Source organism: Lepidothrix coronata, unplaced genomic scaffold (assembly GCF_001604755.1).
Source record: "Lepidothrix coronata isolate B3197 unplaced genomic scaffold, Lepidothrix_coronata-1.0 Scaffold23, whole genome shotgun sequence".
Lineage (NCBI taxonomy): Eukaryota > Metazoa > Chordata > Aves > Passeriformes > Pipridae > Lepidothrix > Lepidothrix coronata.
Genome location: NW_016690203.1, coordinates 3,011,935 through 3,030,129, shown reverse-complemented (window position 1 = coordinate 3,030,129; position 18,195 = coordinate 3,011,935). Strand labels below are relative to the sequence as shown.

The window sequence follows — 18,195 nt, the reverse complement described above, 5'->3', positions numbered from 1 at the left end:
TGATTTCTTTTAAAGATTTCTTTTAAGACTTCTTTCACACTCTACTTTTGAAAACGGTGATGAGGAAAAGGAAAAAGGTAAACAACTGTGCAGTAGGGAGAAAGTTACAGTAGTGTCATAATAGGATCCAAGTTGCTTCTCACCTTACGTGTTAATCTTCTCTTAATCTCTCGTTTTTCCTCCTGCTCCTCTTGCTCGTTCCGGGCTGTAAAAGATTTACAAGGATCTCAGACTGTGAACTCATCAGGCATGCACAGTATGCAACAAAATAAGCCTTTCCATCAGTATATTAATGTTTCAGGACCTCTCTGATGCACAGTATATCCCTCTGGGTCTGGTGAACGTCCTCGATCTGTAGCCACTGTGCTTCTTCACACGCTTCTTAAAACAGCTACAGCTTCCTTCCTTTCCCTATGTTGGCACCTCTTCATGTGTGTCACTTTCTAGAAGGGCTGGGCAGTGAGCCAGCTCTTCAGAAAATGTTATCTCCCTGCCCACAGGCCTGGTAGCCTCAAGGGGTTCAGCTACGATATGGTCAGATTCTGCAAGGCTGCAAGGTTAATGGCTGGAAAAGAAACACATCCTTTTTTTTCCATCCACAGAATAATTTCTTGCAGCTACTTTTTGGAGATAATAGAAAAAAACTTGAGAATAGAGGTGCCAGGCAAATTGTGTTACTTCCCATGACCTGAGCAGAGTTAAGGAGAGCGTGTCCTTCCATCATGAGCCTTCACAGCACCACACTGGAGCATAAAAGCATATCCTAGGGCAATTCACTTTCAACATTAAGCCAAAAGATCCCATGCTACAAGTTCTTACCAGGACACACCTCAATTATTCTCCCTCAAGAGGACAATAACATTTGAATACGCCAACTCTTATTCAGCTTAGGAGCAGGCTGTCATGCGTGTCTTTATATTGAACTTTACCAAAAGTCACTAAAATCCCAGTTAGGATCTGTTTCCACTGCTTCATTGATGACTGAAATGCTCCTTACTCCAATCATCCCAGCACATAACAGGTAAGAGCAAACACAACTCATCAGTTTTTCCAGTAAGTACTCTGTGCCCCTGCTGTGATCTGCTTTTCACTCAGACAGGACTAGTTCAGGCAGGAATAACTCTGCAGGGGAGATTATGGACCTCAATGGCCATTTTAGGATAGGTGCCTTGATGTAAATTATTCAACTCTGGACTGAATTAAACTCAAGGGGGAGATTAGTTCCTCTCTGCTGAACCTGTGGAAAGAGCAGACACCTCTGGCAGAGTGGCAGTAACAAACCACCAGCTGTAGCTTCTTCAGCTGTGAGAGCGCAAGTCAGCACTCCCACTAACCAACTGCAACAAGCCAGAAATAATATATGGAGCTCTGCACTTAACAGAAGTCTGCTCACAGTGGAGGGGATGCAATGCTTCAAACCAATGCATACAATATTGGGGCTTTCCCCACACAGAAATGAGTCCTCAAGTTTAGAGACCACAGAGGCCTCTGAGCAGGTGAGAAGGGCTAGGCTGGAAACCAGGTTTCTTGCTGCTGAGGACAGGCTGATGGGTCTATCACAACTGCTCACTGACTTCAGCAGGACTGGGAAACCGCCAGCAAAGTAGACAAAGAGCCATTCAATGTTATGATGTTTCATACTACACTTCTGATCTTTAAGTACCATTTTACAAAAAATACTGCTTACATTTTCAGAAAGAAGGAAACTGATACTGGAGTAAAAAGAACACAAGTCAGCAGGGAGTCACAGATGGCTTTTTAAGTGATCACCAGAATACCTACACTGATAAATGTAATTTTCCTCTTTCAATGGTGCCTGTCCCTACTGGGCTGGATTCACTTCAAGCAATTGATCCTCTAGCAATATTTTTCTTCCCTTTGTGTCTCAAATTTGAAGGAGTTGATCCTGCAAATGCCTACTTTCAGAAACAGGGCCACTAATAAATCCATGTAAGATTAAGCCAGAGAGACACAGCACTAAATAGAGCCCACAGAGAGTCAGGGTAGAACTGCAAGCAGCAGAGGATAAAACTTAGTTATGGCCTTTCGCTTTTGTCCTTGGCATCCGATGTCTTTCTTTTCTCCTCACTCTTAGCTCAGCTACTCACCTTCAGAGACAGCCAGGCAGGTTGAAGACATTGGTTAGGTAAAAGCTGGAAATTAGGAATACATTCTTTTCCAAAACTCGAAAGTGACTTTGTTTTAGCTACTACTTTGAAGTCAAGTCATGCCAATCTTGTGAAGCTATAAAACTGATGCTTCATTTTATCTTATGTGTTCAGGAGATGGTGTTTCTCTGGACCTGTATGTCAGGGTGGGTGGGTGCAGGTATACAATTTCCAGGCCTGATTTCTGTTCCAGTGTGAAATGTCTCCAATACAGTCTGAGGCTCTCAGAGTCTACCCAACCATCATTTCTGTGACAAATTTATGCAACCCTGACTGTGCCGGGCTGACAACTGGACTTGTATCCATCTGCGAAGTGGCACAGGCATGGTGCATGGAGGGGATTGAGACATCCTTCCTCATAAACTTGGACAGCAAGTATTAACTGCAAAAAGTGTTCTTTAGTCTTCAAACTAACCCTGCAGGCCTGGGTTAGTTAGTCTCACTACATGCCTTTGACTTCAATATGAGTCAGTGAATTAGGTATACTTCAGTGAAGGACTCCTGAAGAACCAGTTGTCCCTGCTCTCTGTTTCCTTGCTGTGACTGCTGTAATCTTACTGTTGCCATCAGCAAGTAGTGAAACCTGTGCAATGGATGCTTTACCCTAGTAGTTCGATAAGGATAACTCATAATTATTGCAGCAGCACAGAGGGAGGAAGTGTTCAATTCATGTATTAAGACTGGCTGTCCAACCACATTTTGCCTCATTTCTTCCCATCAGGATGGGCAATAATGCAGTTACACGTGTAATAGGAACATCATGGTACCAGACATGACACTTGAATCAGGGAGATTTCAGCTTTAACTGCAGAGGAAATCCTATTTAGTCTACTTGAGAGCTTGCTAGGTTTTCCTTTGTGTGTGTATGTGCATGCTCTGAACTGGGCTATTGCAAATTGCTTGACCTGCTTATGCAGAGACTTCACACTCTTTTTATTATCGCTTCCTAAGTCTCTCTTTGTCTATGCTCCATTATATTTATTATAATTCTCCTCAGAAGTCTAGAGGAAGGATAGAAAGTGATGTACAAACCAGACACTATTTATATTTACTTGTTTAAGGATAGAACATGTTTGTGCTCCCTTTTTTTAATTATGTAACTATTTTAATTTTTTCCTTTCTTGCTGTGGTTCACCAAAAATTGGAATGCCTTGGAAATACCACATTACTCTTTCCTGTAATTAGGAAGCTGTTTGTCTACCAAGACACACATGTTTTGGGGCAGATCTGGGCTAAGGAATCAAGCTACAAAAATTCCATTTAGGAAATACAATATGATTCTGGATTCAGGGTAGTATTTTCAAACATCCATGTCATTTAAGAGCCTTTACTCAATTATAAAAAGAAACTAATGCTACTCAGAGGATAATTCCTCTGAAATGTAAGAGATCTTCAGGGCACTGTGTGACTGCTGTGCTTGGCCCTTAGAAATGTCTGCGAGGCACCCAGTGTTGGCCTCTCTGCTGACGTTGATTCAAACACTGCTGCCAAAGCAGCTGCCCAAGACCCCCATCACCCCCCAGCCACCTTCACTAGTGCCAGGGCAGCGTTTACTGGGCACGTACCAGTGCCAGGTGGTGCATGACACGTGTTTGTTCACAGGTCCCAGGATGACAACATGAGCTGCCCGGAGAATTGGCCTCTGTCCCTCCTCGCCTGAGCCTGGCACCAGTCACATTGCACGTCCCCCCTCCTCCAGCTGTTCTGCTACCTGCCTGTGAGACAATCATATCTGGATGTGCCAACTATTTCCCTGGGTTCTGCCCCTGACTTCCTCCAGCAGTAGGTTATGGGAGTTAGGGGTAGACAGCACAAGCACAGCTAATAAGAGAGGGCTTTTTCTGGCAGACTCGAGGTTGCCCACACCACTGTGCTGTTTAGTCTTTTCTCCTCTTTGCACTGACAGTGCCACATTGTCTGCCACATGTCATAACATGAACAGAAAGAAAAAGATGCTGGGCATTAACACTATCATTAATCATTAATCTGCTAAGAATTTGGTTTTGAAGTATTTAATCAATGAATTCTGCTAATTTTCAGGGAATTAATCTTCTGCTAACACATTTTTATGATTCTATACAATGCAGTTATTTGAACAAGAGAAGGAGACATTATGTATAAAGTATCATTAAGGAATACTTTTTTTCTGCATTGATTTTTAAAAATTTTCCTGGAATTATGCATTTACTAACTTAAAAAGACAAGAACTTGTTTATTTTGCTTTCTGTTTCCAGAGTAACAACAATTAGTTGAACACTTTTTTGTTTTTTAATATTCAAACCACTTCAATGTGAGTAAAAAAACTGCCATTTTTTTCATGTTCATTCATGAGGTTATGAAATTTGGACTCAGTCTAGCTTCCCTTGAAGCTGGTGGCAACGTATCTACTAACCTAACTTGGATCAGAGTCTCTAAACGGTATTTTGTCCCTTTAAAATATTACATGTTGAGGATCTACCAGCAAGTTTTTGGCTGATTTAAAGGAAGAGTTTCAGGAGAACATTTCAGGAAATAACCCCGAGTCACACTGCATTCTTTTTTAAATTAAATAAAGGCTCCAGCTAGTGTAGATTGCTGTGAAGATTTTTAGGAAAGCTAATCAAGCTATGCCCTTACTAACTTACAGTGGGATGCTCATCTATGTAAGTGCCACGTAAAATAGACTTTTCGGGATGACTGACTCTCTGTTTGGAACATCGTTCAACATCTGGGTCTTTTTTCCCCATAGGTTTTTCATTCTTGCAGATTTACTGACTCTGATTTTAAAGAACTGTTTCTGCGGCTCTAGATGTTCTTACAGACTTCCATGCTTATTTGCATTTATGATGCCCTTTATTATTTTTAATTATTATTAATGATGCATGCACAGAATAGTTGAATGTTTATAAAAAACACCAAATGTACATCAAAACTAACCCAAATTAGCTGGCTTCAGGTTAAACGTCAGCAGAATCAGGACTTACGTTTCAGTATGTTCCTCTGCTCCAATTCTTCAGCAGTTGGCCTCTGGCTCAGTCGTCTGCGAAAAAAGTCCAAGATCAGTTTTTGGACCATATCACATTCTCTTCAGTTCTCTTTCTTGAAGAGTTATTTTGGGGCATGAAAGGCAGAGCAGAAAGCACGGACACTGCTCCATTATGTAGTTGGTATGCCCCAACCATGCGTGACACAGACCATGCTTCGCTTTCGCATTTTCCTCTGTTTTCAACTCATGAAAGACAAAATACGTTATGTCATCTTAGGCATGACTCTCCCACCCCTACCCCAGGCAGAGCTGCTGAAAGCTAAGCCACACAGATGTCTTCACTTAATTTCCTTCCTTCCATGCCTGCTTCCTGACTCAGGCAAGTATTTCTAGCTAAGATCCAGCTAACCCTCTCGCTGCCCTCTCACCAGCCTCCTGACTGTGCCCCATTTGTTCAAACAGCATTTCAACACACAGACAGTCCACAGAAAAAACAAGGGACAGTTTGGCAGTGCCGAGGGCAGAACAATAGCAGTCCTCCTCCTCCTCCACACACTCACTTCCCTCCTCCTCTGCCTCCTCCTCTTGTGGCTTTTATTAAATCTTATATTGAAGAATCAATGTGTCTTGCTAATCAACCTGTATATAATAAGGTCACTAAACCCACAATCTAATTACAAATGCAGACTCTGTACATAGGAATGATCTGAATATTCAGAATATAAAGCAAGCACAAAAGGGTCTTTGGAAAACAAAGTAAACCAGGGAGATGACATCAGAAGTCAGCGCTGTTGGGCATCCTCATACTCTTATCCGAGTCAATGGGAGTTTTGTCAATGATGTCAGTGACAGTACAGAGCCTCCTCTTCCTTCAGAGATGCTCATTCAGAGACATTCCCAACTTGAGGGCCCCAGTCTCTGCCAGCTGGACCATCAGTTTCTCTGTCAGTTACTGGGTACTGATAGGAAACGTGATACGAACGCTGGCTGCATGGCTTTATCTTCTGCAGCGAATGCTTCCTCCAACCCAGGGCGCAGCAGCTCACTGAGATGGAGCTGTCTCTGCAAGGCTGGATGAGAGATATTTGACATTGGCTCCTCACAACACAGGGGCTGAGCTGCTGATGCACACACACATCCCCAACCTTCTCCAGAGCCACAAGCTCACGTGTGACAGTTCAATATCCCTGCCTTCACATCCTGCAGGTTGCACAGGGCTGAATGAAGCACAAGCAGTGGTTAGGAACCCATCCGCTAAACCAGCTGTTTGAAGGCAAAAGCACTACAGGCAGCTGATTTTACACAGTCTGAAGATTTCCACCAGTAGAAGTGATACCAGCCACACATCCTTTGGGAGCACATTACACCACAAAAACAAAGCAGTAGAACACGGTCCTATTCCAGTGCAGAATTCAAAGTCAGGAGTTTTGTCTCTTTCCCACCTTTTGTCTCTTTTACTGTCTTTAAGATACAGTAGCTGTTGCTAATCGGAGACTTCACCTTAGGACTTTGAAGCAATTAAAATGACTTTATTTCTAGCAGCAGATGAGAACCAAAGAGAAAAAGTTGCTACTTTTATCCTCAGCATGTGTGTCTGCAGGAACTGTGTTAAGTTTTTAATCCCCTGCACCTTGATGCTTTTGAAATTTCGGAGGGATGTAAGGGATGGACTCCAGCTATCTAGTGTGTGGAAGGCTTCTGTTGAAACAAACATCACACAACAGGTAAAAAGAGAAATTGGTCTGAAGAAAATGCTCCCAAAAAGGTCCTCCTCTTTCCAAGAATACAGGGATTGAAGGACTCAGCTAACAGTTCTGTCATGAACAGTTCACACTGGAACGTTTTTAACAGAAGGCAGAAGTTTTATCTACCTACACAGGTGATTTGCAAAAAGGACCAAGTCTTCCACGTGTTTAGTGGGGTACCTGCCATGCAGTAGGTGCATTTAAACTAAGCTTTCATTCCAATGTGTCATGGCTTTCACACAAGCAGACAGAGATTTCCTCCAAGTTGTTGTTATATAACTTGTTGTTATATGCACCCTCTACTCCTGTGCTGCTCAGGACCTATAGATCACGGGATTCTTCCCCACACTGCCTGGTAGGGGCCCTAGTGAAAGCCAGCCAAGAATACCTGCGTTCCCCATCAATAGTCGAATTACTGTACAGACTCTATTATCCACCCTTTTCAGGCTGCAGAGTGGTCCTGCCTAAAGGATGACCTCCATTTTTAAGTGATGCACTTACACAGCAGAAAAAGCCATGACGGTTTGGATAGATTAATTCTGGAGATCTGAAGCTATCTGCATTCATGGGTTGTCAATCACATTTGGGCTCTTATAATCCCAAGAACTTTTAATAGCAAGACTTAGGCAGTAGGAAAAGATAAGGTACCCTTGTAGTGTAACAAAATCATAACTAGTCCTTACAGTGGAAGCAGCGAAGCACTGCTGGAGGATGAACAAGGTAACAAACAGAAGCTGTGGAGGTTCCTGGCCTCCAGTACTGGTGTCTGCTTTCATGTCCATGAACTGCTGTTACATCCTCATTTCCATCATCCTTATGGTCTGACAGCCTGCTCCTGATTCCCTTGTTTTAAGTCCCCCCTTGATAAGCTCCTCAAACAAACCCAACCCCTTCTCCAGCCCTTCCCTTCCAAGCTCTCACAATTAACTCTTTTCTTGGTCTCTTGCTCATTTAATTTGATTTCTTCTCATGCTGTTACAGTGACTTCTGCCCCTAAACCACCTTGGGGCTTTACAAACAATTCCACCAGCTCTTCAGAACAGTGCCATTTTAGTTCTTATTTTGCCTCTTAATTTCTAGGTTTGCCAGATACTGAACTGCTGCTAACTTCTCAGTTCATCTTTGAAAATCTTGATATTTGTTACAGATACCTTAAATTAAGGAAAGTAGGCAGCTATTGCTTTGTTACTATGGGTGTGAAGACATATTTATTTCACACCGAATTTCAGTACACCATCTCCAGTGCACCGCTCTGACCTTGGCAAACATCAGGTGTGATAGCTTCCCTTTTCTGCCTTCCCTCCTGTGCTGCCCAGAATAAAAAATTGTTAATGAAGCCCACCTAGCTTGCAGAGGTTGATTTCAGCAGTTTGATTGCTGAATTGCTGCTGTGCCTTTTTTCATTTAACATCACAGGGGCTGCACGAGTCTGTCAAGAGGCCACAGGTCAGAAAAAAAGTGTCTCATTAGCAGCACAATCAGAATAAAGAGGAGAAAATGGAATGTGAGGAAGGATCCTGGTGCCATGAAGGTTGCCTGGAAAAGAATGAATCTGCTCATGAAAACTAAGAATCAAATGGGAGGTGGTGCTGCTGTTGATCAGAAAGGTAAGTCTGGCTGTTTCATCAAGCTAAGTGAGTGCGGGTGTCTAACCAAGAAACAGGCAAGGCAGGCCTTAACAAGTAACATTTAACAGCACTTTCTGTATTCAAAATCTCGTGTGGACATGCCTGACCCTCACTGGACCACTTCTGCAGTTTTGCAATTTGCATCAGGCATTCAAAGGGACAGGAAAGCTTTTTACAATTTGTGCTTTGCAATGTATTGCCTGGTTAACACTTTATATGTTTTTGCAATATTGATAACAACTGTTTTGCAAATACACTGACAAAGGTTTTACTACAAAGAAAACCTTCCCAAGATTTATGGTGACATAAAGAAAGCCTTGCTAGGCTTTCACTGAAAAAATAATATCCAAATGAGATTGTCAGTGAAAAATAAAACAGTTTGCTCACATTTACAAACTTGACAGCAAACCAATTTTCTGAATTAATGCTCCGCATGATCAAATGCATCACACTCCCTGTACTAGACAAGAGGAGCTGAGCAGCTCTTCGCAAGGACAATGTGTGGTGGGGCTTATTTTGCTGGGTGCTTTTATTTTTTTGTTTGTTTGTTCTTATGAATTTGCTCTGGGCTAGGTTGTTCATATTATGGTGGATGAGTAGGAGTTTAGGGGCAGGAGGGACAATTGTGCAAAATAAATTGCTGTAGACCTAAAATATTGGCTGATGGGGGTGTAATCTCTTAAGGGAGCAAGAGGAAAGGAAGGCAACATTTTCACTGATGGATGCTACTGTTTGGAGCCTGGCCAGAAAACTGAGAACTCAGAATGAAAAGTTTCTGGTCCATGTGGCAGTGTCCTGCAGGAGCAATTTAAGAAAACACTGGCTGTACATTTCCCTGGGCACTACAAAACAGTTAAATGAAGTACTCAGTGATGCTTACCCTGCTCTGCATTGTGGCCATTCCCAGGGGGCTCTCAGGACAGCAGCCAACCAGCTGCAGGCCTTCAGGTCAGAGTTTTGCAGCCCTTTTGTCTGGAAGCACCTTTGAAGCAAGATGCTCCTGGCTGCCTAGGCTGTCCCCTACCAGAAGTCATGGATTTTCTCTCCCCGATCTCTTGTTTTGCTGTGGATGAGCTCTAAGAAAGAGCTGGTTAATGCCATCCACCTCATTGATATCCTGTGAACAAGATAATTCTGGATGTGTGTTTTCTGGGTACCAGGAATTCATCTACTGCCCAGAGAACAAGAAAATTTAAGAGCCTAGTGTGGGGTCATCTGCAAGTATAATGGCTGGATATAATACTGGGCTTGCTGGAGAATGATTCCCCATATACTTACCAGGCTTATTAACTCTGAGTATTTGCAGATACAAAAGGAAGAACCTAGCAGCTCTCCAGCACTTGAATGGTGACATCTGGTGTGTATGACCCAGGAACAGGACTGATGGGCAAACAGGTCACCGGTGGTCACAACAGAGCACACAGCAGCATGGTGAGGTGTCCAGAATATCCCCAAGACATCTGTGAGCCAAGCCATGATGCCACAGCTGTTCCTCATGACTTAAGTGACCCTGATGTAAAATAACTTCTGAGCACAGCGAGGCATAACCTCTTGAGCAACTCCTGAATTTATTCTTTGGATGCAAATCTCTTTTAATCAGCTGCAACTGGGCTCATACTATCCTAGAGATTGCTATAAGAGAGGAGTAAATCTGAGCTGGGCATGTGAGAATCCCAGCTGCTACAAAGAACTACTTGTCACGTTGCTCTTTAGTTGGCATAAATGAGCATGACTGAACCCAGTAGAACTGCGCTGATTTACATCAACTATATAATTAAACGTGAGAAAAATTCAATTGGAGTAAAGAGTCTTAGTGTTGTCTAATTTACCTTGCCTTCCCCAATAATAATGCTGATAGCAAAGCAGTTTTGATGAAGTATAGGCTAGCAGGGGCTCTTTGCACTCCCATGCGAAGTACGGAATATTTAAAGAGAAAAATGGAGGAGAAGAAAATTTTGTATTTGCTTCTGCCAGTTAATTGTTATCAGAAAGTAGAAATGAACTACCTACCTCTCTTTCTTACATCACTGCTCAATGAGTAAAACATCATTGTAAACCTGGAGGTTCACTTTCTCTGAAGTATCAGCCCAGATATTGCCAGCCAGACTGTAAAGTCTACAGAGAACTATCATTCTCCTAAACAGGATTTATAAAATGGGATTAAACACAGTTTTATCAATGAATGAATGAACTGAGGGCATATTAAATAGAAAATCCGTACCCAAAAAAGCGAGTGTAAGACTTTCACGCCAATAAAATTCCTGTACTAGTCTCCATTAAGATGTTTGCTAATCTGTAGGATATATCTCTTCCTTTAAGCTCTCTTTCCTGTGTGACAAGTCTCCTGGTATCAGTCATGATAACATGATTTATAACTCATTTTCCTGAGAAATTAGGGCAATAAAACCATAAGGAATGTTTGCCATGATTCAGTAATCATGTAATGACTGCTCTCCACTTCCCTGTTGACTTTAAATATTCAGCCCCTGGGAGATGGTGGTGCTTCTGCAGTTATAAAGAAGCCTGTGGTAATGACTAGAGCAGACCAAAGTGGGCAGAGACCTCTGTTCATCCCTGGGAAAATGGGTGAAACACCACTGAGGCAGAGTTTAGAGGAGAAGTAGGTAGACAGTTTTGGTAGGAAGTACTTGCTTTTGGTGAAAATCTAAAAAACTGCTAAGTATCAGTTGAAGATCTAAGTACCTTCTGATGGTGCCCTACTGGCAAGGTACTTCTTCTGCTTCAGTATCCCATTTTGTTCCCTGGACCGGACTGTCTGATCCAGGATAGCTACATCAGCCCCATATCCTGGAGGAGAGAAGCAATGTTTTTGCTCAGCACTAGTGCACTGCAAGAAATACAGAACAGTCTGGAATGTGAGCCAACCAAATTACAGTTCCCGTAACACATCTGCAGTCATGTTTCCAGCTGGGCTCTACAGGAAAATCAGATTTACAACTAAAATTATTCAGACTTTAATTTAGGCTCTAAGCAGTCTTTTACTACCCCCCAAAATTATGCTTATCCCAGACTTGATTTTGTGTTGAGAAACAGCTTCAATATAGACTTTAAAGCTCTGATTAGTCTAGATTGCAGTGAGGATTTTTGGGAAAACTAATCAGCAAATTTTCTGCTTGCTTAAGCATCTGTGGATAGTGAAAAACATAACCAAGCTGGCCCTTTGTTTAAAACCCTAAAACTGACCAATTAGTTTTCCCGTTCTTTAACCCACGTGAGTCCATTCTTGAGTTATGACTCAAATGATGCCACCTTTTCTGTTCCAGCTGACTGAAGGATTGATTTATTATGGTTTTGACTTATTCCTGGGAAAGTTACAAGCTCCCCAAGAAAGAACTATCTGTTCAGATTAGGTCTTCTGAGAAAAGAGAGTCGTATTCAAAATGTAGATTTTGACAATTCATTATGTCTGCATAAAGTCAAAATCTTGCCTGTCACATACAGAATATATTTCTTTAAAATACCAAAATAAAACAGAATCATCTTGGACCGTGAGCTCTGTATTTCATTAAAAGAAATAAAGGAATGACTAGATAGCCCTATAAGTCTGAGCAGAAACAGTGTGAATAATGACATATCCAAGTCAGCAATCTTTCATTAGACCACTATCACAATGCAGACACCTGCATTTTCCCAAGGAATTAGTTAATTTCTTTTCTAAAGATAATGCCAAGCAGTGATAGACACACAAATTCAGATTTTGACCCCCTTTTAAGCAATACTAACTGCAAAATTCGTACTGATATGTGGAACATTGCAAGATCATAAAGTTCATGTCTCACACCCCGAGCTTTAAAATGGAGCCTCCCCTGTTTCATTACTGTACTGTTCTATTAACATCAAACCTCTCAGCCAAATGCTGGATGCTCACATAAAATATGGTCATGCTAGTTTAAAGGATTTAAAAAAAAAAAAAAGGTTGAATAAAGATAGTTACGCCACATGAGCCTTGCAGCATTACTTCTCAAATCTCTTATCCCTAGTCCCAAGAGCAAAATATCCAACAACTGCAGTAGGAAACAAAGAACAATCTTTTTTAGAAGAGGGAATTTACTATGTATCTAATTCAAGAATGTATTTTTGGAACAATAAAAACGGGATATTTTTGAGTACTAGGAATCCAGAGGGAAAGATGTACTAAATGCTGGTTGAAATTCTAAAGCATGCCAGGAAAAACAGATGGATGTTAGGACCCATTGTAATAAGAAAAAAAATGTTCTAAAATGTTAGCGATTGTCCTTCTGTTGTCTATACAGCATTGTGAGAAGACACTTGCTTCTCCAAATGCAATAATATTGAATCAAAAGCTGAATTTACAAAGCTAAGGGGATCATAATTCACAGTTCAAGGTCAATCCACAAATGACTTGAATAAAATGGCACCACGAAAATCAATCTGAGCTGAACAGATATGCCTGCTATCTACAGGCATTATTGTGTCTGGTTTGTTTTAAAATCTCTTCTCTCTATAGTAATGTAGTTTTATCTCTGTGAACAAACATACTTCCAGCAATGAGTCTTTAAAGATGTATTTTTGAAGGAAAGATCTAGATGCTAAATCTTAGGAACATTGTTTGCCTTACACCTTATATTAACTTACTTTTTTCTGGTTAAGTACAACATTCTTTTTCTCCAAACACTAGTTTTTGAAGGCTTCTTCTACCAACTTCTGCACTAACTCAGTTTTAAGGTGTAACCTTGTATTTGGAAGATCTGTAGGAGACCAGATCGCCATCAATATATTTAAAAAGGTGTCCTTGGTTTTCTGCTGCTGAAGGGCATCATGGACCATCCTATGGACTGTTCTGCCAAACATTAGACCTGAGGCAGGGTCCCAGACCCCTTCATCTCTCTGTCACCCAACCAAGCCAGCTGTGACTGGAGTTGTGACATCACTCCCTGGTGGTTTTAGCAACTTGGATTAAACAAATCTGGGACATTTCTCTAGTTTCCAGCATACAGGTGCTTCTTACCATAAAAGTTACACTCTTAAAAGCAGAGCCATCTCCAAGCAAGAGACAGGAGTGCAGAACCCCCTTCCCTCTTAGCATTTTGCTCGCTCCAACTCCAGGTGCTCAGGGAAGTTTTTGTGGTTGAGCATAGTTTGATATTGGAATAAAGCAGTTACTTCCTCTGTGTATATGGTGTGGCCCTGGGATGGAGAGAGGAAATGATGCTTCAGGTAGAAAGAAGTTCTGTGCAATGAGGGAAGAAGACACGAAAGGAGGCTGAGGGATGACAATGGGAGCATGGCCCCGCTCCCTAGACCTCCTACAACCCTCCAAAGCCCCAGTGATCTTTCCCAGAACCACTCTCCTCTAAAGATCCTCTTTTGAGAAATCTGCTGCCACAAACTTAAATGTTACCTATGCTGAGAAGCAATCGCTGGCTCTGGGGAAGGGTTGAGGGCTGAAGCACATAATAGAAGAACTATCTTCCCTATATTTATTTAGCATGAAGATCAAATCTCCTGATGGGTCTTTGTGGACCACAGTGACTACATGGTGCTTATATGGACCATGGTGACTGGTGAAGTGCTGACACTTCTAGCACAGACAGAATGCAATCTATTTAATGAAAAGAAAAGCAGCACCTTATTTTCTTATACACATATATATGCATTAACACAACTGTAGTACTAAAATATCAAGCCAGAGACATTTAAAGCAAATAAACCAACTTTGCTTGGCAGTCCAAATAATCTGTGACCATCGTGGAAAATGTCAATCTAAAATGCAAAAAGTGGTTGGTTTCGGGGAAGGAGACCTGGGCAGGGTGCTTCACTAGCTTGCTTATGTCAATCTCAACACATACATGGCCATCTTGATAAAGTCTCTTTTGTTGCTACAGACCACTCAAAGAACAGAGAGAGGAATTACAATAGAATGGTTTGGGTTGGAGGGGACCTTAAAAATCATCTGCTTCCAACCACCCTGCCATGGGCAGCAACACCTTTCACTAGACCAGGTTGCTCAAAACCCCATTCTTCCTGGCCCTGAACACTTCAGGGATGGGATATCCACCACCTCACTGGGCAACCTGTTCCAGTGTCTCACCACCCCCTCAGTAAAGAATTTCTTCCTAATATCTAATCTAAACCCACCTTCTGTTAGTTTAAAGCCATTCCCCCTTGTCCTGTCACTACTTGCCCTTGTCAAAAGTCCCTCTCCATCTCCCTTGCAGGCCCTCTTAAGGTACTGGAAGGCTGCTACAAGGACTCCGCAGAGCCTTTGCTTCTCCAGGATGAACAATCCCAACTCTCTCAGCCTGTATTACATATATCCCTTGACCATGTTACTTTGTTATAGACCATTTTACCAGTGCCAGCATGAAGAAAGGCAAATGAACAATACTGCAGAAATAACATTCATCTCCAAATAGGCACTTTACATTGGTAATGTCAAAAAAAAAAAATCAACTTATCCACTTTCTGAGAAATGAATCAAAAGCTAAAATACTCAGTGACTCGGAACAGCCACAATACAGGAACTCCAAATAAAAGCTTTTATAACAGAAATTGGCAGTGTTAGCAATTCAAAACCACAACAGTTTGTTTTCTAGGAGAAAAGATGCATAGGGAATAGCATGGTGCCCATACTTTGTCTTGTTACTGAAGTGGAAAATTCCTGGAAGTGAACAAATATGAGGGCTTTAAGAGTGTTTTACTATTTTGTGCCAGAGGGACTTCAGACCCCCCAGACTGAGGGATATCAGATCCCCAGACTTCATGAAAGGCAGGTGATAAATAGCAGTAACTTTCTGCAAAGGGCTGTGCCTAAAATTTTCACTTGAAGATTAAGAATTAGCACTGTCTGAAACACTTGTGACAAGCACTAAAATTGCCGGAAAATTGAGTTCCAGAAGGTCAGAAACTATCTGCAAGGTGAGGTCAAACTTAGTGAGTAGTTTCAGCTGAAAAAACAACTCACTAGACATACTTTACTTAAAAATAAGGATATTTGGAAAGCATTAAAAAATGGATTAGGCAATATTTAATTCTGACCTGAAATTCTAGTTTTCAGTGTGTAATAAAAAATTAATGCCTCTACTTGCTATTTTTATTCAGTTTTCCCTACTCCACTTGTTAATTATTTTGTTCCATTTGAGTACAAATGCAAAAAATCCCTTATTCCACCAACTCCAGTAAACACAACTCTCCTTGTAGTAACTGCCATGGTAATTACAAGCAGAAATTTACTGAGGTGAGTTACCAGGAGAATTCTACCCCAGTGTTGCAAGCTTCAGTGCAGATACTTTGCTCATTCCTTGCCATTTAATGGTCACATCTGCATCTGTTATAACTGCTGATCATACCAGGTTTTTGTCTTACAATGTTGATTCTTTTGTATCTGCATCACTGATTGCATATTCTTACCTTTATAGAGAATGTCATGTTTCACCACCCTGTCCAGAGATTTGCTCCTCATATAAATTCCCAGCCAGTGTGTATTTAACACCTTCATTGCCAGAGCCTCTATGCATTAACAAAGTTCAGAAATAGTTTTTTTTGAAATCCCAGCATCTCATGGAACATCAATGGAAACATGCTGCACCAGAGACAGAAAATACTAAAAGTGTCTAGTTAAAAAAAATAAAAAATTCCCTGGTTAAAATTAAAAAGCCCTTACGCCTCAAGAAACTGCACACTTGTTATTTTGACAAGATATTAGATATGATTTGCTCACAGTTATATCATCACCTTTAGGCTGAAATCTAGTGGCCTAAAAGCACGACAAAATATTTTTTATTCAAGAGAATTCTTGTCCCATCTGCCTTTTCTTCAGTTGAAGATACTGAGACACCTGTAGGCTAAATTTGGACTATAAAGTGTTAATCTTTTTTTTTTTTCCTTGTTGCTTTGTATATATTTCCACAGCAAAACAAATGGAATGCTACAAAGAGGCTTATCACACCAAATAGGAAATTAGCAGCAGGAATCAATAACCTCCAAGGTAACAAAGATCCTATTTCCAGGCAAATACTCTTAACTTCAAAATAAACAAAACTCTCCTCATGAAACAAAATACTTCCAGGGGGACATACAAACCCTGTGCTATGCTGATCAGGCTGTAGCCTTTCTTTTTGTCTTCTGCACAGTGTGACATTGGCTTTTTACATTTTCTCCCTGAAGTTTTGAGGGCTCAGTTAACCTACTACTGAAGTTCCTCCACTCTTAGTTTTCCGACTATTATTAGGCATCAGGTACCTGCACAAACAAATCCACAGTTCCACCTGACACTTTACCAATGTGAAAACCTGCTTCATTACCACATTCTAGTTGCTGGGGTGAAATCAGTATTCTTTTCATTATATTATTTCTTAACTAGAGGTGATGTTGAACTACATCATCGGGGGAGGGAATGCTTGATGGCATCTTCAATCTTCCTTACAAAAAACAGGAAACTATTCCTGGCCCTGTTGAACTAAAGAATGATTTCTCCTTTACACTTCAGACACTTCACTTCTTAAACATCATTGGAAAGTGTTGTAGATGTCTTCCCTGTGAGATTTCACATGAAGGTGCTATCAAAATCCACATTTTTGCAATTGTTTGCCCCCTAAAGAAACACTGCCTTACATTGGTGACTTTTTTTTTGAGCTCCTTACTGGTCTGAATAGTTGATGCAGCTGGCATTCAGATAGAAAGGCTGAAGAGAATTAATATTTAAAATACTTTGCTCTCAAGATGAGCAAAGTATTTTTGTTCATGGCTGCTGACATACTATAGGAGAAGCCTGGATTTCCCTGCAGGGCACTCAAATGCCAAGATTGTGAAATACCTCTGTCCTGGGCATTCAGTGCCCTGATTTTGTGGCATACACTTGCTTTTTGCATATCCAGCTGCAATGATGGCAAGGATACAGGGCTTAGAAAATGGCAGCAGAGAGAATCAGCACAGTCACCCTGTCAAAAATCCCTTCTAAGCATTTATTGATGATGTACGAAGTGTTCATAAAACTGGGAACTGCATCTACTGCAATGAGAAGCTGCAGATTAGTAGTAAAACAGGCTGGCTAGGATGGCCTGGGCAAACAGACACAGTGCCTGCTCAACTTCGTTTTTGGTTTAAAACTAATTTCTCATGTATTCACACTGAGCTGAAGCAAGCACACTTTCAGCCCCTCCTAGCCCCCACTGGCCACAGACATGTCGACTTGTGTTTTGCTTTACAAGCATACTGAATTTACAACTGTACCTTATAGTTTATTGGGTGTTAAGCCTACTCTCAAGACTGGAAATTAACTGGTGCTAATAACAACTTTGCTCTGCTGAGACCAGCTAATGAACTCCAGCTGCTAAGGAAGGGGGGTGGGGGCAAAATGTCTCACAACTGCTACACTCTGGCAGCTTTTCAAACTCCAATAAGCAGTGTTTTTAGCAAAATGCGCATCAAATACATGCTTCCACCCCATTTTCTTCCTTAGAGCCATCAGAATAAATGCTGTACAATGCACTACTGGAGATCATTGCTGCTGTATAGATACCAGACAGCACCACTGCAAGTTGTCTGGGATGTTTGTGAGAGGACCAAGATCCCAATTCCCCAAACTGAGAAAAAATAATAAATTGCTGTTTCTGGATTCACCCACAGATAGAAAGTTTTGAAGGTAGATCTTAAGGTTCTGCTTCAGATAGCTAGAAAGGGAGAAAAGAGCTATACAAGGGTGCAAG

The 18,195-nt window shown here is 41.3% G+C and overlaps 1 protein-coding gene across 1 annotated transcript in view; it reads right to left on the bottom strand.

Moving 5' to 3' along the window:
* PHACTR1 (phosphatase and actin regulator 1) overlaps positions 1 to 18,195 on the bottom strand; it is a 312,791-nt gene that overhangs the window by 19,572 nt on the left and 275,024 nt on the right. The window contains exons 12-13 of the mRNA XM_017808609.1: positions 5,132 to 5,187; positions 144 to 205 (exon numbers count right to left, since the gene is read on the bottom strand). Coding sequence (XP_017664098.1) covers positions 144 to 205; positions 5,132 to 5,187 — 118 coding nt within the window. The remainder of the gene's footprint in view (positions 1 to 143; positions 206 to 5,131; positions 5,188 to 18,195) is intronic.